The sequence below is a fragment of the Bactrocera oleae genome, chromosome 3, assembly GCF_042242935.1.
Source record: "Bactrocera oleae isolate idBacOlea1 chromosome 3, idBacOlea1, whole genome shotgun sequence".
NCBI classification, from domain to species: Eukaryota; Metazoa; Arthropoda; class Insecta; order Diptera; family Tephritidae; genus Bactrocera; species Bactrocera oleae.
This window is the reverse complement of record NC_091537.1, coordinates 201,866-220,924: the sequence shown is the minus strand read 5'-3', so window position 1 is coordinate 220,924 and position 19,059 is coordinate 201,866. Positions and strand designations below refer to the sequence as shown.

The window sequence follows — 19,059 nt, the reverse complement described above, 5'->3', positions numbered from 1 at the left end:
TCATGCATTTACATTATATTAGGAAATTTAAATGTTATTACCCATTTTTTTGTATGAATTATGCATATATGAATGCAAATATGCAAAATATCATAATGATAAAGAGCAACAAAAAAGCCATTGTCTAAACGACATCTATGCAGCTGATTTTTCCGATAGATTTTACATTTGACAACTGTCTTAACTGATAATTGGTTGCTAACCATGTATCATTTTCTAATAACTATGGCCAGCCACTTCCAACAAGCAATCACGAGGAACAATTTTCATTATGACAAAATTATCGAGTAAACAAGTGTCTGTAGAAATTGTAAATAATAAGGATAAAACTATTTCAACGTGGTAACATCAAAACACGTCATATATCATGTCTGACTTACAGAAATGACAATCGAAAGCTTATCGGAAAGAATAAAATAAATAGGACTGGCTAAATAATAATTTATATCGTGGTGACGCTTTGAAAATTAAAAAAAAATTAATTTTGATTTAAAAAGAAACATTTCACAATTAATAGTCAACAATAGGTAGTAAATAAGGAGAATTTAAAAGATAGTAATGGATCATGAATATGAGGAAAAACCTGACTTAGAGATGGTCGCGAAAACATCAGGTGCTAATAACGTCAAACTAAATGGAAAATCTGCGCTTGATGATTTAGTACAAAATGTGACTTTACATATTCGGAACCCTATAGCCCTAAGCGGTATAGTAATGCCCTTTGTTATTTTATATTTGGGCGCCTTTTATGCTTGGATTTTTATTTACGGCGTTGATGTACACTACGAAGCCGGTCTTATCACAGTCGCTGTAATCGCTTTCGTTCAGATTTTTGCATTACTTTGTTGCTATTGGAGTGTACATGTACTTACATTTCTTAATTGCCGCAATGTTAAAACACCAGGTGTAGGCGTTTTGGCAAAAGTCATACCAACAGCAAACAATGGGTCCTCTCAATTAGTTCAAATAAACAGCATTCGATTAGCAAACGGTAATAAGCAGCTATATTTTGTTTTTCAAAAAACAAAATATGTTTGGGATGAGGAAAGGAAAAGTTTTCGTGGAATAGATTTCCCTGTACACGAAACATTACGCCATTATACACGCAGTCGTGGACACGAAACCGAAAGCGCTGTTAAATTAACTGAACAATTATATGGGCTAAATGAGATGAAAATGGTTGTACCGGAGTTCTATGAATTATTTATTGAACGTGCCACAGCACCATTTTTTGTCTTTCAAATATTCTCAGTGGCTTTGTGGTGTTTGGACGAATATTGGTACTATTCATTATTTACGCTATTTATGATGATTATATTTGAGTGTACTCTTGTTGGACAACAACTTCATAATATGTCCGAGATAAGAAAAATGGGAAACAAACCACATGTGCTAAATGCTCTGCGGCAAAATAAGTGGAGGCAAATAAATTCTGATCAATTAGTTCCAGGAGATATTGTATCTATAACTAGATCACAGAACGATAATTTGGTTCCCTGTGATATCGTCTTATTGCGCGGTAATTGTATAGTTGATGAGAGTATGTTGACAGGTGAGTTTAAAACTGGAAATATTATAAAAGGATACGTAAATGTAACAATTAAAATTTAGGAGAGTCGGTGCCCCAAATGAAGGAATCATTAGAAACGTTGGATCATCTGGATAAAGAACTTGATATGGAAGGTGAAAGCAAATTGTTCGTTCTTTTTGGAGGAACTAAAGTTGTTCAACACACCGCTCCTACAAAGGATGCATTGCGAGCCCCTGATAGTGGTTGTATTGGTTACGTATTACGTACTGGGTTCAATACATCCCAAGGAAAATTATTAAGAACCATTCTCTTTGGTGTAAATCGCGTAACGGAAAATAATCTAGAGACGTTTGCTTTCATCATATTTCTTATGGTCTTTGCTATTGCAGCTGCTGGTTATGTTTGGATTAAGGGCACCGAGGATCCAGATCGAAGCCGCTATAAACTATTCTTAGAGTGCACTCTAATATTGACGTCTATTATCCCACCCGATTTACCAATTGAATTAACATTGGCTGTAAATACATCACTTATGCAATTGTCAAAGCTCTTTGTATTTTGCACTGAACCATTTCGTATTCCTTTTGCTGGAAAAGTGGAAATTTGTTGTTTTGACAAGACCGGAACTCTAACATCGGATAATTTGATGGTTGAAGGGATCGCGGGTTTGACAGATGACGACGTAATTGTACCAATGGAAAAGGCTGAAGACATAACAATACAAGCTGTTGCGACATGTCATGCCTTAGTAATGCTTGACGATGGTTTGGTCGGAGATCCACTTGAGAAGGCTATGCTTACAGCGGCAGATTGGAGTTTAACAAAGCAAGACAGTGTTATTCCAAAACGAGGAAAATTAAAACCTCTTCGTATTTTCCATCGTTATTATTTCTCATCAGCATTAAAAAGGATGTCGGTATTAGCTGGCTATCTGGTTCCATTTAGCAATGAAGTATTTTATATTGGCACCGTAAAGGGAGCCCCTGAAGTTATTCAGAAAATGTTGAAAGAAATCCCTAAGAATTATGAAAAGGTAAGAACCATGGCAGATAGAGCTTCTCATAATATATAAATGCTAAATTATATTTGATACTTCCAGACATTTCTTGAGTATTCTCGTCGCGGTGCGCGAGTTTTAGCATTGGGTATAAAGGAATTCGGCCAAATGGATGCGCAACGTGTCCGAGATTTGAAAAGAGAAGATGTAGAAAGTAATTTAACATTTGCTGGTTTTGTTATAATATCGTGTCCTATAAAGCCCGATTCTAAATTTGTAATCAAGGAACTTATACATGCTTCACATAAAGTTGTTATGATTACTGGAGATAATCCACTCACAGCTTGCCACGTAGCTAAAGAATTACGTTTTACTCGTAAAAAACTACTAATTCTTACTCGTAACGAAAATACCAATGAAAAGTATACTAAATGGCAATGGGTTTCAATTGACACAGAATCTGTTTTTGATCTTAAACACGAATTAAAAGCTTTGCTGAGTGGAAATGATCTATGTATTACTGGAGAAGGCTTACAATACCTCAGAGAACAAGAAAATATATATTTATCTAAAATATTACCTTATATAACAGTGTGCGCACGCTTTGCGCCTAAACAAAAGGAATATGTTATCACCTCTTTAAAGCACCTTGGTTATTACACACTTATGTGTGGTGATGGTACCAACGATGTAGGTGCCCTTAAACATGCCCATGTAGGTGTATCTCTGCTGAGTAATGTACCAACAAAACCAAAAAAGAGACGTGATATCACAAATGGAGCCGCATCAATTTTTTCCGATTCAGGTGCATATTTATCTGGTAATTCCGCTGTAAATGTTCGAAACATAGGTGGCGTTAGAAATACTGTAACAGGTACCCCCAATGCGATAGAGCGCGTAAATCTCTCACAGCGTGATCGTGTAATTTTGCGTCAGAGAGAAAATTTAAATGCTACCCAATCGCGGTTGCAATCTGAACTTAAAGATATATATGAGGAAACATCTGTGGTAAAATTGGGGGATGCTAGTATAGCCGCACCATTTACTAGCAGGACATCATCTATAGCATGTGGTACGTTGTATAGTGTTTAGAAATCGTTTTATTAATACCTTTTTTCTCATAGTAAATCACATTATCAAACAAGGACGTTGCACCTTAGTAACTACTTTACAAATGTTCAAAATATTAGCATTAAACGCTCTCATATCTGCTTATTGTCAATCTGTTTTGTATATTGACGGAGTCAAATTTAGTGATATGCAAGCCACTCTTCAGGGTCTCTTTATAGCTGCATGTTTTTTATGTATAACACGCTCAAAGGTAAACATTTATAACAAATATTTATTGAATAATATTCATACATCCTTTAAAATAATTAGCCGCTGAAAACCCTATCGAAAACTGCACCATTGCCAAATATATTTAACCTCTATAGTGTATCAACGATACTCTGCCAATTCGCCGTACATTTTGGCGCACTTTACTATTTAACACAAGAGGCAACAGATCGGGCTCCTGAAAGGTAAGCTTATTGGTTTTGACTAACCCGTTAACATTACTAAGTGGTAGTTATCATTACGCAAAAGAACAGGGAAAGTGAAACTTTATATAGATATGGATCCAGAAGAAAAGCAAACTTTTCAACCCAATATCATTAATAGCACTGTTTACATAATTTGTCTTGCTCTACAAGTATCTACGTTCGCTGTTAACCACAAGGTATAAACTGGAAAAACATCAATCATGTAATCAATAGTTACATTTTAAAATTAAAATTTTAACAGGGGCATCCTTTTATGGAGAGTTTGCGTGAAAATCGTCCACTGCTAATATCCATTTTAGTGTCAACAGGCTTAGTTTTATTTCTTTCTTTGGACCTCTCATCCGAACTTACAGAAACTTTTGAAATTGTATCATTCCCCGAAGATGTAAGTACATTCAATAACATTGTCATATCTGATAAAAATGGATTGCATAATAAAATTTGATGAGCATTTTTTACTCGATATTTCAAATAATCTTTTTTTTTTTACAATTTAGTTTCGCAAAATGCTTGTGCTTATTTTGCTGGCGGATACTTTAGCTGCTTTTGCACTGGATAGAATGTGCTCATTCCTTTTCGGAGAAACAAGACGAAAACCAAAATTTGTCGATTGAAATGAAGATGCCAAACTAGAAATTATGTAGGTAATTCCTTTATTTCCAAGAAAGACTTCAATAAATAATATCAACCTTCAAAATATAAAAGATTTTTTAACTTTACATTAAATAAATTGTGAAAATTGAAGAATATTTAAGGTTTACACAATTACTGTATATTTCAGTGAAAATTTAAACATTTTCATTTACTTTGAAATTTTATATATAATATTTGTTCAAAAGCTATGAATAATGCTGTATTGTGTATGATTGAATAAATATTTAATAATTTGGTAATAGTGAAAAGGAATTATTTGTTATATATTCGCAATTTAACTCGAATCATCTTCCATTTTGGAATCTTCCAATTGTTTGAACTGGATCAAAATTACCAAGTAAGTTGTTACAGCTGAGAAGATCTAATAATAAACATTAATTGACTACAATTGTACTAATTTATTGTATTATTATAATACATTACTTTGAAAAGTGTGGAGTTATCAATTATGAAAAATCCGTAAGCAGTGAATTGCACCTCTTGCTTAATACTTTTTGTTAAAAACTTGTCCACCTACAGATAAATTTTTAATTATTATTTGCTCAATGAAATTTTTTCTTATTTATGTTTACTATATTTTGATGATCTTTAGTTGCGCCGTAGATACGTGCCAAAACTTGCGAAGTTCCATTAGCCTATAGAGAAATAATAAAAACTGAATTCGAAGTAATTAGTAACATGTATATTTACCTCATCTGTAGCTTGTCCACAATTTTTTGACAGTAGTGCCAAGACACATGTGTGCATTGCAAGCCACACAAAGCATGTTTGTAACACATTAAATGATAAGCGCTGTGTTGTTATTTGAACAAATAGATTATAAGTAGTAGTAGTAATAGTGTAGAACGCATAACCCATATATGCCACCAAAATCAAGCTGCAGCAATCATTAATTAAACGATAGATCCGTAGCAACTTATTGTGAATACGGTATATAAATAAAGAATCCTCAGGAAAAGAGTCCATTGTAATTACATCTCTATCTTCTCCTGGGATACGTCGTAGCTTACGCCGTTCGCTATACGTGTAACTTTTGAGGGTTGCGTTTATGTGAGTGAAACGCATCTTTAGGATTCTTAATAAAGCCGCCGTAAAAACAATGAAAATAGTTGTCATGCCATTTTGCATAGCGTAGATAAATATAAATATATATGAGTTAACGTTAATAGTATCTTTAACAGCTAAAACGCGTAGTACCATTAAATACCATTGGCAAATACATATGCCCACGATGTACTTTAGTGAGAATTCACATTTATTTTCCAAAGTTTCTCGGAATCGGTCAAAGACATCCTCATCCACTTTCAATATTTCATTTATGATTTTTATAAATAGTTTTGAATTTCTACCACAAATTATAACAGTCGTCGAATGAGATAACATACACAATAAAAACTCAATCCATTTATTCACATTATCTGTATCACTGTAGGAGTAAAATAGTTGTGCTGATCCAGGCGTTAGGAGATTATAGAGGTTGAATAAAGTAAAGGTTTGTACAACCCCTCGAATGAAAAATGAATAGAAAATGTTTGCCTTTGTAGGTGGTCCAACTTCATATCTAGAAACCTCTTCGTAGATTGGTAACAGACCTGTTGCCTTCAAAACATATAATGTGATTCGCATGTCCTTAAAAATTGAGTTATGTGTTTGTGGTTGGCGCAAGAATTGATTTAAGCCAATATGGTGGCGCTGTATTGGCGATGGTTTCACTTTGTTGGACGGCATACTAATAATCTTAAATAGTAGTGTTTCATCAGTTAATATTACGGATTGGCAGGAGCTGCTAAAATTACTGAAATACTTGTGGCTTTGAAATTTGATCAAATGTATGTGCTGTGTATTTCACTCACAACATTTATCGAATATATGTATGTATTGATTATCAGAAATCATAGATCACAGATAGTAGCTAGAAGCTAATAACGGTAATTGATTTTATGCAAGACATTTAACAAATTAATAATGCCTCCGTGCTTTTTATTATGCAAAAGGTACGTATATTATAGACCAAAATTATATATCGGATATAATAATATGTATGTACATATGTACCTGTGTATATGTAGAGGATCAAACAAAATGTAAAATTTATTTTTTTAATATAAGAAGCTTGCCCAACACTTTTACAGTTTTTTAGTTCAAACGATTCACGTTTATAATTAATGTCCACTATTGCAAAGTCATGGACGACACTGTATACAGACTTTTGTTTTTTAAAACAGAAATATCCTTCCTCCTTTTTTCGCAAATAGGCACAAATCCCAACCTCAGCTAAGATGTATGCATGTCTATGCTTAAATCGTAAAGATTTGATACACATACATATATGTTTACTCAATAAAACAAATTACAAAGAAAATTTGAACATCTCGCATGTCGAATACGGTTATTGGTATTTGCTGACTGGATTTGCATACATGCTTATATCTACATACATACACATATCATATGTCAAATACACTCATTCTCTTAAACTTGTGAAGGAAGTACACAGTAATGTAAATTAATCAAGGAATGTGTAGGTACCATATACACTGGGATATTTAACAAATTTAATTTAGTAATTAATCACGCTAAGTGGTGTTTTAATGACTTCGTTCTCGTATTAGTAAACGAAATTATATTCCGTTCAATTCTAAATGACTTAGTAAGAGTAACTCGTTAACTTAGTTTCGCCAAGAAGTGTATTCGTTTAACCGTCGCGATTATTAACCAATTTTAATACTTCATAGCAATTATATTTGTCAACTTAGAAAAACAAAGACTACAGTAATGTACGTATGTATAACATAGCATTCATACTTACATATCTATTATATACATATATTGCATTTCATAACAAGTTGAATCGGTAGAAAGCAATAATTTCAATTGAAAAGATGGTTGGCTCTTTGCTGATGTATTTAGCTGCACTCATTCCGCTACAAAATCACAGCCACATTGAAAATGAGTCATATTACCAATTACCCCGTTTTTGGACAAACACAGGCTTTTGTCCATCTGGAGACATCAAACGAGAAAGTTTAAAATCTAGTCTATTCTCTGAATCGGTGCAAATGAATTTGATGCACCTCGCAGCGCTACCAACAGGCGCATTAACACACATACGCATCCATTGGCTCTTGGAACTTGTTAAATTTGTACAATATACTCAGGCTGGAGTACCAGTTTATGACTTTACCGATCTTGATGTATTCATATTAAACTTAAATGATTTAGGACTTTATCCGGTTATTGAATTCATGACTGATCTGGATGGTATTTTAATAAACAATTCCGATATCATGAATGATATTTGGGAAGATTTCAGCTATCAAGTCACTAAGCGCTATCTAAGTATATATGTACATACATCTATATTTTTGAAATAATACAAAAATCAGTTAACTTTGCAGATTTATTGGGTGCTAAGAATCTTGTTAAGTGGCGGTTTGAGACCTGGAATGAACCGGATATACACAGTTACAATATATTAAATTTTACTGTAGAAGGTTATTCGATGCAAAACTATACTAACATACTAAAAATTAATTTTATAAAACATTCCAAAAAGTAGGTTTTATCGAATACGCTATGGCTTTACGGAAAGGTATTAAATCAGCTGGTCGTATGTATAATGAGCCATTAGATTTTACACTGCGAGGACCAGCAGGTTTGTTTAAATCCAAAAGGAAACATCCGCTCTGCTGGTCGTTACTTAAAAATTGTAACGATCAAATAAGTCATTGTCCAATAAATGTTCTCACATATCATCGAAAAGGTCAAGGTCTAGCAACAGAGGTCTTAGAAGCATCTAGTAAATTATTAAAGAATCTTTATACAAACTATGCTAATATTAATATGTTACCGGTATCAAATGAGTAAGTTCCAGAAAAGCTAGATTTTGGACATATGGTTGTATGTATATACATACATTAATAGCCGTTAAAGGTATTTTAACATATAATACATTTGTTGTGAATTGACAGACAAAATTTTAATAATGCAATTAGTTATAATACAAGCCTAATTGAATAAATTAGATCGATTATGCCCATATGCATATTACTTGTATGTATGTATATACACACAAGTACCTATGCGCTTATTAAATCGGCGCAATAAAAAAAGTATTAATTAAATTTTATATATTTAAAGTGAAGCGGATCCCATTGCTGGTTGGTCCACCCCACAGGATTTTTACGAGGATGTTCGTTATGCGGCTAAACTCGTATACATTGTTTTTTTGCACTGGCATGCTAAATTGAATTATAGAGAATTCAAATATCTTGAATCTATCAGCCACGATAATGCTTTTATCAGTTATCATCCATTTGAATTCGCGCAACGATCTCTTCTAGCACATTTTCGAATGAATAACTCACAACCAGTGCATTCGCAATTTATACAAAAACCCGTATATGCAGCCTTGGGTATGCTCTCAAAGCTAGCACCAGTTGCTGCTGATATTGAAGTAATTACACTAAGTAATTCAAACGACGTATTATGGCTTTTAAAAACAAGTTCCACCGGAACTAAACCCTTGTACGTAAGTTGGCTGCTTCTACCGAGAGAGAATACAAAAAAACTGGAAAATTTCACACTTCATCGTCAATTACCTTTCAAGTCCTGCTCTGTAGAGACTTTCGCTTATGTGGTAGAAATATTGGAGCAAGAAAAAACAGATCCAGCATATATTTGGAGGACTCAAGCCGGATCAAGGCCCTTTCCCAACGCAATAGAGCGTGCAGCGATGCGATACGCTCAAACTCCTCGATTACAAGCTTACGGTTTGTTGCAGATGTCTGAATTTATTTTAAATATTGGTGGTTTACAGCTTCCATGGATTTTATTATTTCGCGTTTGTTCTAATTTCTCGCATGTGCTGAAGCAACCTGAACCACCAACAATTACAAAAATTACAATTGGGGAAATATTTATTTCTTGGCGTGAAACTGCTAACACTACTAATTGTCTTAAAACCTATGAAGTTTGGTTTCAAGTAAATCAGACTGCAGAATGGAGTTTTATAAGTGAAAACTGGCATTTGCCTTTTCCATCATTTCAATATGCTCCCATTGATTCCTATGTTAACGGTAAACTTGAAAAAGTCAATAGTTAAACTCGTAAACTCATTCTTCTATCCTCTTTCATTTCTATTTCAGGATTCTTTAAGGTCCGAGCCATTGACTTCTTTAATAGAAAGAGCAATTTTTCCGATACAATTGAATATATTGAAACGAGTTTCTAGATATATTTGTTTAGTTTTAAATAATAACTTTAGTAAGAACAAACTCTAATGTATACACATAAGAAAACAGTTTATACCATAAGCATGTATCAAAAAGGAAAAAAATCAAATAGAAAATATAATGCAACATAATTTATTTTAAAAATTACTTCTACTTAATCGACGATAAACTATGTTAACGTAGGTATGTATATTTTTTTTGCAAACGTGATTTAATTAAATTTTTGTAGCTTTTCCATTAAAGCAAACTTGCGGTACAGAAATTTTTGGTTTACATTTTAATTTGGTAAATAATACAATTTTTTTTTTGCTTTGTTAAGTGCAATATGTATTTTATTGCAACTTCAAAGGGTAATAGATGTCTGCTTTTTGGCATAAACTATTTTCAAATTAAAGATACTTTTGTATGAACAATTTTTATCTTCCCGGTATTATGTATATCTCAATATGGATATATCTCCATCTTACACATGTAAATGTTATATATGGTATGAACAAACAAAGCCATATAAGTAATACCATTTAATATTCAATAATAAAAAATAAGTGAAAATAAATAACACATTTAATAATATTTATTCTATAATATATATAGAACCGACCATCTAAGAATCCACTACCAACCATTTCTCCTCAATATGCTCCACTTGTTTTGTGAGAATGGGGTTTCGAACTCGTAATTTAACTTCTAATTTACCACCAACCGCTTTTCGGCCATCCATTAACTGTTACAATCAGAAAATAAATATAAAAGTTATTTGTTACAAATTTTGTATACGTATTTAGACACATACATATGTACACATTTGATAATACTTCCAATTAATTTACATTTTCATTTCAATATGTATATATGTATGTTTTTAATTATTTCATATAACGACGTGTAAAATATTTTGTTTTCGTGACTTACATTGAAAGTATCGTGTATATCACATTTCGTTTCCAGGGGCTGTAATTTCACATTAACCGTTCCTATGAGTATATCTGAACGCAAAAAGCCTCTGAAACAACACGTAGGCAGTATACAACTTAGTCCACGACAATCTATGCTGTATATTTATAATTTTTTGTTATATGTGAAGCATTATTTATAATGAAATTTCTTTCTATTTTTTTCATAATGATAACCAAAATATATAATTATTGACTAATTAACTAATATTAGTTTGTAATATGTTCCACTATAAACGTCAATTAAAATGTGTTTAGTTAGATTCAAGATATTATTTTACTATACCTAACACCTTTAACTTACCCGCGAGAGTATACTTCAAATTTTACATGATGTCTCTTAAATATACGTTGAAACTGTCGGTTACCGCGATTGATTTCAATCTGGAAATGTTGATCATAGTCTGGACTGTCACTATTCTTAATTACTGAGGTTTTGGCTTTAAATGTCTCATCCTAAAATGATTAAATATGTTAAAAAATTCGAAAAAAATGCAATTTCACTTTCTTACATTCACTAAAGGAAACTCAATTTTGACATAAGTATCTACATCCTTTGAGTTAGGTACATTATAGTTGAGCCCACGCACAACAACGATTTCCAATTCGTTATCAGAAAGGTCTGTGTTGCAGTGCACAATATTAAAACTTCGCTTCTCATAATGAAATTTGGGTAAACTGAGGTTCTTATGCTTCGAATAACGCACTAAGTCCAAATCTTTCTGCACGGTCAATGCCAAATTTTCAAAACGATTCATACCGGCTACATCTCCCATGGCTTTATGATGATCCCTATTGAATATTTTAAAAATTCAAATATTTTTCATACGGTTTCATATTGTTACTACATTTTTTACCTTGTATTTTTGCACATCATTAATTGTTTCGCTAATTGCTCCTCAATTCGTATACCAATATCAGACAATTCATTCTCTGGGTCACATTCTTCTGTACTAATAATAGCAAATGATGCTTCGAGATTGTCACGTTGAGATGGAGGTAGTGGCAACTAAAAAAATATTTGCATACTTTACTTTGCATGTATAGACATTACCTAAGCATACCGAAGTAAGATCTACTGGCAAACCGCTACTAGCCGCATTTAACAAAGCATCAAATCCTTTGTATATCTTAAGGTATTCCTTAGCCTGGTCAATTTCACCAGCTTTCTTTGCCTCTATCGCTGCAATTTTGAATTCAGCTTGTCGTTCAAGAAGAATTTTCATCTGTTGCTCAGCTAAATTGTTTTTTTGCTGGTTTCCTGATGTTCGGGTGGTTAGATCGAGCTTCTGCGGCGATGTTTGGGCTGTCAGTGATGTTGGTGTTTCCTCTGAAGATCTTTTACTTGAATTGGTTTCATCGTTTGGTATTTCCGAATGTTTGGGTACTACAGTATCTACCGGACCATCGGAATTTGTTGCGGAGGCATTTTCCGAAGGCAATGGACCAAAGCCTGGTGGAACGGGCAATTCATCATATGCTACCGGTTTGCCAGCTTTATATTGTTTAAACGCGTCTTCATATTGTTTCACAATGCGCCCAAATCTACGAGCTTTGCTAGAATTCCCTTCTGCATTTGCCAATTCTTGTACAGATTTATATTTGTCCAGTCGTTGTTGAAGAGCTTCTTCCATGGTAAGAGACACGCTTCTGTTATCTTTGGTACCAATTTGATCAGGGTTTTCACATGGTTGAGGTAGCGTAGAAAGGCTCTTATTGTCTTCTTCAGTATTTTTTTGCAATTTAGATAAGAAGTCCAAAAATTGATCCGGGGATGGAGGCATATCACTCAAATCTACCTCCTGGCCGTCTTCTGTCATTTGTATGACCATATCAAACTTTTTAACGACTTTGAGAAACTGTATTGCCAGGCTCGTGTCCCCATTCCGTTTTGCTTGTAGAGCTGCTGTTTTATATTGGTGTTGCCGCTCTCTCATTTTATTCAAGATTATTGTTTTATCTGATTTTTCATTGATAGGCATTTTTGGAGGAGAAATTGCATCTATTTCTATTTCAGATTTAAATGGCGGAGGAGGAGCAGATCGTGAAGGCGCCTTGCTTGTCGAGTTGTCTTCGTTTTGAGGTAGCGGCTTAACGTTGACCTCTGGTGGAATATCCTCTAATTTAACTTCTTTACCCTTATTGGCTGCTTGTTGTAGCTCCAATAAAGTTTTAAGTGCTCTGCCAAATCTTCGCACCTTTGCACTTTCTCCTGTCTCTTTAGCACTCGTTTCAGCCAATTTGTACATAAGGATACGTTGCTGAATAAGCTGCAATATATCTAAGCTCGTTGTAGGCAAGAAAGTATCTTGCTCTTTATCGAGTGCATTAACGTTAGTACCTGGGAGCTGGTTTTCCGTAATTAAATCAACACTTTCTTCCAATCCTGAAATGTTATTCAATTCACTTAAAAGTTGGGTATCATTTTCCAAATCTGCGTCATTTTCATCATCGCTGCCAATATCTCTCATACTTTCAGCGACCATTTTATCAAGATCATTAGTCTGTTCTCGTTTAATTCGGGGCTTGTGAGTTTTACTTATTCCATTTGTAATTTCAGCTAATTCATTTTCCAAATCACTATCATTATCTTCCATTTCCATATAACCGCCCGTTGGATCGAAGTCATCTGGAATTTCCGTTAGGCCAAACTAAGACGGTACGCATATAAGAATCGCTTTGATGACTCATTCAATTTGTAAACAGAAAATAATTATATTATAAATATATTCATTTTACCTGTGATAAATCTTGAGCTCTTCTTTTATTCGTTTCCGGTTTTTTGCGTAAAAACATATTTGCGTATTGTTAAAGCTTTAATTAACTATTTGTATAGATATATAAACTGAAAAACTATTCTGCATATGCCGTCACTGTTTTCTTCAGTTTCCTTATTATTATTTGTTTTGAAGTACTTTATGAAGTACTCAGCTGTGTGACATCAGCGTGTTTTTCATCTTTTCGCAATGTAATAAAATAAAGAACGTTGAACATATTTAAACGCACGTTATCTGTCCTACCCATCGCATTCACCTGCTAGAAAATATATCTCGCGTTCACATGCAAGAAAATGTTTTAATGGTTGGTCATTGGTTGTTGTTGTTGTTGAAGTGGCAGAATTCTGCCGAGTTGCAGTCCTTGGCCGGCTAAAATCCGGGTCCGTTCCGGTTACGTAGACCCGACTTTCGTGGGATCGGCTTGGTCATTGGTCATTATCAATGCTTATACTTAATTATTGCCTTGGTAAATAAACATTATGCAAAAATTATTTAAGTCTTAAAATATGAAATCTTATTTTTCCAAATAATACATTTGTCGAAATAAGTAAATTTCTACTTTTTTCATTCTCTTCATACATTTGTGTCATCCTCATAAAATTTTTAAACGGTTTAAGAACTCAAGAATGCGCCAGAGAATATAAAATATATAATATATATAATCGACATTCTCTGCATGCGCTATATCAGCTCGAACATACCTACCCGGCGCCATTCGAGAATGTTTATTTCACGATAGCAAATGCCCACATAAAAACATTGCCAACCTCAATGGCAATGTATTTGAAAGATGGTTGACAATGGGTATTGCCTGCGGAAACACGGCGTAATAACCATTTTTATTGAATATCTGTATGAATGCTTTCCTGAGCACTTTTTTGTTATTTCCCAACACTGTGTTCTGTTGATCAGTTGCTTATTTTACATCTTTATTTATGCAATACAAATTGTACAGCAATTAAATGTCAATAAAATTGATATATTTTCCAGATCAAAATGGCTCCAAAGACACCATCCCGCGATCTTATTAAAATAATAATCAATAATTTCTTTAATTCATTACGGCCTCGACAAATAAAAGGAAATTTTATAGGGGAAGATTATTTCGGTAATAAATATTATGAAATACCTGCAAATCCATCAATAGGAAAGAGGAGGCCTTCCCGATATTTTGTACCGACAGACAAAGAAGCTTTCGATCAAGAACTTACAGCTGAATGGGAAGCATGGTTACGTGGTCGGCGTAATAACCCTCCTACTCGTGAAGAGTTAGTTAAGAATTTATCCATAATGGAAATGAAGCAACGAAATGCCGCAGAACTCGAAGCAACGTATGGAGCAAAAGATGATAAAGGCCAATTGTTGCCTAAGGAAAAGGAAACGATCGGTTCATTTCCAAAGTACAACGAGTATGAAATTATACCAGGAAAAGACCCAGAAAAAGAATAATCCACTAAATGTTTATAAAATTGAATTACATGTAATTGATAATACGTAAATTTATTATTTATTTAAAACTTAAAGTCTGCATTTTCACTTTTCGCCAATCATTTCTTCATGTTCCGATTCTTGTAGTGGTATATCAGCTGCCGGCTCTACTTGTTTACTTTGACTTCCATTTTCCAATTGACTTTTTCGATTATTTTTCTTCTTGATACCTTAGTGTCGTTATTTATATCGGTTAATAACTGTTCCTCCTCTTCGGAATCTGAATTCTAATTTTTATGTCATTCTTGTTTAAATGCTTAATGCTAATAATATTATAATCGATATTGATGTCAATTTAAGCAGCTTGACGTCTTCTTTGTTTCATTCGTCTTCAACCAATTTTCATAGTAAATAGGTAATGGTGTTCCCTTATCATACATCTTCGACTCCCAAGATTGCACTTGAGCTATATCATTAAGAGAAAAGGTGATTTTTCGTCGTTCTTGATATATATTTCACCACGAAAACCATTTTCAGATAATTGACTTTTGTGAAGTCTCAAAATACAGGTAAACTATAAAGGACTCATTTAGGCAACCGTGTGCTTACGGTCAAAAGTATTACTTCGTAAAACTTCAATTAATAATGGAAGGATGGGGATGAATATGCGTCTCTGGCCAAAGTTATCAGCACCTTTATGCAATCGAAACGCAATGGAAAGTATTGCGCATTTGGTATAAGACGAATCACTTCCAATGTTATAGTGACAAGTGCATGAATAAGAGGTTGCAATTAAATTATTCATAGTAGCATCTAATAAATCGCCCATAAACGCAGAGAATTAACAAACCGCCAATTAAAACAGCTTGAAAGCTATCCTTTTTTTTCAATATGATCGCATTACGCAAATGAATCGCCAAATGTCGGATGTAAAGAAAACCATGTTAGTAGGATGTGTTAAAATCCAAAGCAAATATTTCTACCAATGAACTTCGCATGAAAGTTATGCTGTGTAGCGTGTTTGTGGATACAAATTTTGAGTTACGTACATATGAAAGATACATAGCTTTTAGGACATGATGCAACATTGATTCCTAAAATGGAAAACAATTAGATATACAAAATAATTATAAAAACATTATAGAGGACAATTGCTGCCTAAGGAAAAGGAAACGATCGGCACATTCCCAAAGTTTATGGAGTATGAAATTATACTAGGAAAATACCCAGAAAAAAAATAATCCACTAAATGTTTTACGAAATTGAATTTAATTCATTATATGTAAATTTATTATTTATTTAGCACTTAAAGTCTGTATTTTCATTATTCACCAATCTTCGATATCAAGCTCCTTTACTATGTCAACCATTTCTTCTTGTTCCGATTCTTCTAGTGGTATATCAGCTTCCGGCTCTACCTGTTTACTTTGACTTCTATTTTCCAATTTACTTATTCGATTACTTTTTTTCTTGATACCTTTAGTGTCTTTATTTATACCGGTTAATAACTGTTCGTCCTCTTCGGATTCTGACGGGAATAATTCGACATCACCATTTTCATTCCTAACTTTTACACCATTCTTGCTTAAACGCTTAATGCTTGGAATATTATAATCGATATTGATGTTGTCAATTTGAGCAGCTTGACGTCTTTTCTTTGTTTCATGTGTCTTCAACCAACTTTCATAGTAAATAGCTAAAGGTGTTCCCTTATTATATATCTTCGCCTCCCAAGATTGGACTTGAGCTATATCATTAAGAGAAAAGGTGATTTTTCGACGTTCTTGGTCTATGAATCGAGCATTTTCCTGTATTTTATCCAACAGTTGTTTTATTTTTCTTGAATAATTCGCATTGCGACACGCTTTTAGGTAGCTTTTCAACGATAATACTGTTGGCACTACTAAATCACTGAATGCTAGAGATGCTGATTCATGCGTCAAGTACTCTAAAGCAAGAGCATTCACTTGCTCGATTACCTCATCACGAAAACCATTTTCAGATAATTGACCTTTGTTTAATCTCAAAACACAGGTAAACTGTAATGGACGCATTGAGGCAACTGTATGCTTACGGTTAAAAGTATTACTCCGCAAAACTTCAATTATTAATGGAAGAATGGGGATAAATATGCGTGTTTCTCTAGCCATAGTTATCAGCATCTTTAAGCAATGGAAACGCAATGGAAAGTATTGCGCAGTTGGTATAAGACGAATCACTCCCAATGTTATAGTGACAAGTGGATAAATAAGAGGTTGCAATTGAGGTTTATTCGTTGTAGCACCTAATAGATCAGCCCATAAACGCAAAGAATTAACAAACTGCCAATTATAAACAGCTTGAAAGCTATCCTTTTTTTTTAATATGACCGCATTACGCAAATGAATCGCCAATTGTCGGATGTAAAGAAAAGCGTGTTGGTAGGATGTGTTTAAATCCAAAGCAAATATTTCTACCAATGATCTTCGCATGAAATTTATGCTGGGTAGCGTGTTTGGGGACACAAATTTTGAGTTACGTACATATGAGAGATACATAGCTTTTAGGACATGATGCAACATTGAATCCTAAAATGGAAGACAAATAAATAGTCAAAATAATAAGAAAACATTTGAACCCATACTAACCTGTTGATTACGAGTTATCTTCAATATACAAAGGAACGCTAGCACTCGAATTGTTTCATCCCCAGTCGACCATAATACAATTAATCGCTTAAGAATAGTTTTTCCAAGAGATGTATATGAGGCAATCATACCAGCCATTTGATGTAAATGTTTCAATAAAACTGAGAGTATGTTTGCACTAGATACTTGTTCTACCAATCGTATTAAATCAGTAAAATAATATCGCAAACAGCCTCGCACCTTAGCCCATTTTTTGGTTTTATGTAGCGGAGCTGTTGAACGCACATTTAAACCTAATATGCGAAGAATTGCGGGTTGGATGTGCAACACGCAAAGCTGCACAACCCCGTTAAAAATTGCTGAACCTACCACTTTATATTGAGTTGGTATTATACTCCTTTCATTCGCAGAAATACTTTCCAAAGCGGAACTGAACGCCTGAATAACTTTGCGAACAATTTCGACTGATACATTTTCCTTTTCAAGTTCTATTTGCCACTGACGTAATAGATTTAATGTTACTTTCTCTGTGCCACCAGGAACAGAATCCTCATAATCGTTCTCATAGTCACTTTCGTCACTTGCGACTTCTAATTCTTTATTAGGTGTGTGATACTTCCCTTCATCAGTTTCATTATCATCGGTTTCTTCACCATTCTTTTCGTTTGTCGTTGAATTACTTTTACTGTTGAGCATTGCAATGTTACTTTCATTATCATCCTCAGATTCGTCACTGTCAAACAAATTGAAATCCAACAATTTTTTATCATTTTGCTTCAAAAAGTCATAGAACTCAGGATCGATATCTTTTAAATTTTCAAGTTGGTTTATGTGAGATTTGAAAGATGTATTCACATATTTTGGCGTTTTAATTACTTTGTAGGTGGACTGTTTTTTTTCCTTAGATTCTTCTTTACTGGTTGTGTCCACATTTTTAAAAGTCAATTTTGTTTTCTCACCTCTATCTTTTACTCTTTTTACAGCCTTTAGTACCTTTATTGGCTTGGTTTTTTTAATACCTGATAAAGGTTTAGAACTAAGTAAAATCCTATCTTTCTTAACAGGTCTCATTTTAAATTAGGAAGTTTTATTTAGGATCAGAACAGCAAAATTGTTAAACAAAAGCATGTGCGTTTAAGAAGTGTTACCAGATACAAACTGTAATGTCTTATTAAATCTTAGCTATCAACCGCTGGATGGCATACTGGCAGTGGATGAATATATAGAGTGCTAAGATTTGGAAATTCAAGTGCTATATACAATTATCGTATATAAAAATAAATTTATATAAGCAGCAGTCTCTTTACATACATG

At 33.6% G+C, this 19,059-nt stretch overlaps 6 protein-coding genes across 12 annotated transcripts; 3 read left to right on the top strand and 3 right to left on the bottom strand.

Moving 5' to 3' along the window:
- Window positions 1–295: 295 nt before the first annotated feature.
- On the top strand, window positions 296–4,776 carry LOC106614993 (endoplasmic reticulum transmembrane helix translocase). The gene is made up of 8 exons (XM_014230965.3): window positions 296–1,552; window positions 1,612–2,564; window positions 2,631–3,600; window positions 3,653–3,849; window positions 3,909–4,051; window positions 4,116–4,248; window positions 4,314–4,457; window positions 4,570–4,776. The coding sequence occupies exons 1-8, from the start codon at window positions 559–561 to the stop codon at window positions 4,684–4,686; spliced, it is 3,651 nt and encodes a 1,216-aa protein (XP_014086440.1). The 5' UTR covers window positions 296–558; the 3' UTR covers window positions 4,687–4,776.
- On the bottom strand, window positions 4,583–7,394 carry Gr32a (Gustatory receptor 32a). Of its 4 annotated transcripts, none has more exons than XM_036369727.2 (5): window positions 7,256–7,394; window positions 5,417–6,521; window positions 5,299–5,361; window positions 5,150–5,239; window positions 4,583–5,087 (listed from the first exon to the last, which is right to left on the bottom strand). In XM_036369727.2, the coding sequence occupies exons 2-5, from the start codon at window positions 6,452–6,454 to the stop codon at window positions 5,001–5,003; spliced, it is 1,278 nt and encodes a 425-aa protein (XP_036225620.1). In that variant the 5' UTR covers window positions 6,455–6,521; window positions 7,256–7,394; the 3' UTR covers window positions 4,583–5,000. The 4 variants fall into 4 exon arrangements, with proteins under 4 accessions (XP_036225620.1, XP_036225619.1, XP_014086447.1 ...); XM_036369726.2 differs by lacking the exon at window positions 7,256–7,394 and adding an exon at window positions 6,782–7,056; XM_014230972.3 differs by lacking the exon at window positions 7,256–7,394 and adding an exon at window positions 6,782–7,056 and having other exon boundaries at window positions 5,417–6,463.
- Idua (alpha-L-iduronidase) lies at window positions 7,362–10,104 on the top strand. Of its 2 annotated transcripts, none has more exons than XM_014230970.3 (6): window positions 7,362–7,503; window positions 7,573–8,065; window positions 8,125–8,220; window positions 8,286–8,589; window positions 8,867–9,804; window positions 9,874–10,104. In XM_014230970.3, the coding sequence occupies exons 2-6, from the start codon at window positions 7,609–7,611 to the stop codon at window positions 9,957–9,959; spliced, it is 1,881 nt and encodes a 626-aa protein (XP_014086445.1). In that variant the 5' UTR covers window positions 7,362–7,503; window positions 7,573–7,608; the 3' UTR covers window positions 9,960–10,104. The 2 variants fall into 2 exon arrangements, with proteins under 2 accessions (XP_014086445.1, XP_014086444.1); XM_014230969.3 differs by having other exon boundaries at window positions 7,366–7,507.
- Window positions 10,105–10,468: 364 nt separating this feature from the next.
- l(2)gd1 (lethal (2) giant discs 1) lies at window positions 10,469–13,949 on the bottom strand. 3 transcript variants are annotated; one of them, XM_014230968.3, is made up of 7 exons: window positions 13,653–13,949; window positions 11,978–13,590; window positions 11,771–11,922; window positions 11,426–11,705; window positions 11,218–11,369; window positions 10,873–11,011; window positions 10,469–10,684 (listed from the first exon to the last, which is right to left on the bottom strand). In XM_014230968.3, exons 2-7 carry the CDS (start codon window positions 13,514–13,516, stop codon window positions 10,565–10,567), a joined length of 2,382 nt encoding a protein of 793 aa, XP_014086443.1. In that variant the 5' UTR covers window positions 13,517–13,590; window positions 13,653–13,949; the 3' UTR covers window positions 10,469–10,564. The 3 variants fall into 3 exon arrangements, with proteins under 3 accessions (XP_014086443.1, XP_014086441.1, XP_014086442.1); XM_014230966.3 differs by having other exon boundaries at window positions 11,978–13,564; XM_014230967.3 differs by having other exon boundaries at window positions 10,873–10,963; window positions 11,978–13,564; window positions 13,653–13,944.
- A 619-nt stretch (window positions 13,950–14,568) lies between these two features.
- Window positions 14,569–15,213, top strand: LOC106614946 (NADH dehydrogenase [ubiquinone] 1 alpha subcomplex assembly factor 2). The gene has a single exon (XM_014230897.3). It carries the CDS (start codon window positions 14,687–14,689, stop codon window positions 15,137–15,139), a length of 453 nt encoding a protein of 150 aa, XP_014086372.1. The 5' UTR covers window positions 14,569–14,686; the 3' UTR covers window positions 15,140–15,213.
- A 1,155-nt stretch (window positions 15,214–16,368) lies between these two features.
- On the bottom strand, window positions 16,369–18,895 carry Noc2 (Nucleolar complex protein 2). Its single transcript, XM_014230873.3, has 2 exons — window positions 17,746–18,895; window positions 16,369–17,685 (listed from the first exon to the last, which is right to left on the bottom strand). The coding sequence occupies exons 1-2, from the start codon at window positions 18,814–18,816 to the stop codon at window positions 16,447–16,449; spliced, it is 2,310 nt and encodes a 769-aa protein (XP_014086348.1). The 5' UTR covers window positions 18,817–18,895; the 3' UTR covers window positions 16,369–16,446.
- Between the last annotated feature and the right edge of the window lie 164 nt (window positions 18,896–19,059).

What these genes read in the sequence shown, in the direction of transcription:
- Noc2 (XM_014230873.3), bottom strand. Translation starts at nt 18,816, where the DNA reads ATGAGACCTGTTAAGAAAGATAGGATTTTACTTAGTTCTAAACCTTTA. An exon ending in AGATAACTCGTAATCAACAG is followed by an intron (nt 17,686 to 17,745) that starts GTTAGTATGGGT and finishes CTTCCATTTTAG; the next exon opens with GATTCAATGTTGCATCATGT.
- Gr32a (XM_070106861.1), bottom strand. Translation starts at nt 7,049, where the DNA reads ATGTGTATCAAATCTTTACGATTTAAGCATAGACATGCATACATCTTA. An exon ending in TTCTGTTTTAAAAAACAAAA is followed by an intron (nt 6,522 to 6,933) that starts GTCTGTATACAG and finishes CAAGTATTTCAG; the next exon opens with TAATTTTAGCAGCTCCTGCC.
- Idua (XM_014230970.3), top strand. Translation starts at nt 7,609, where the DNA reads ATGGTTGGCTCTTTGCTGATGTATTTAGCTGCACTCATTCCGCTACAA. An exon ending in ATGTTACCGGTATCAAATGA is followed by an intron (nt 8,590 to 8,866) that starts GTAAGTTCCAGA and finishes ATATATTTAAAG; the next exon opens with TGAAGCGGATCCCATTGCTG. An exon ending in CATTGATTCCTATGTTAACG is followed by an intron (nt 9,805 to 9,873) that starts GTAAACTTGAAA and finishes TTTCTATTTCAG; the next exon opens with GATTCTTTAAGGTCCGAGCC.
- LOC106614993 (XM_014230965.3), top strand. Translation starts at nt 559, where the DNA reads ATGGATCATGAATATGAGGAAAAACCTGACTTAGAGATGGTCGCGAAA. An exon ending in TGATGAGAGTATGTTGACAG is followed by an intron (nt 1,553 to 1,611) that starts GTGAGTTTAAAA and finishes ATTAAAATTTAG; the next exon opens with GAGAGTCGGTGCCCCAAATG. An exon ending in TCCCTAAGAATTATGAAAAG is followed by an intron (nt 2,565 to 2,630) that starts GTAAGAACCATG and finishes TGATACTTCCAG; the next exon opens with ACATTTCTTGAGTATTCTCG.
- LOC106614946 (XM_014230897.3), top strand. Translation starts at nt 14,687, where the DNA reads ATGGCTCCAAAGACACCATCCCGCGATCTTATTAAAATAATAATCAAT.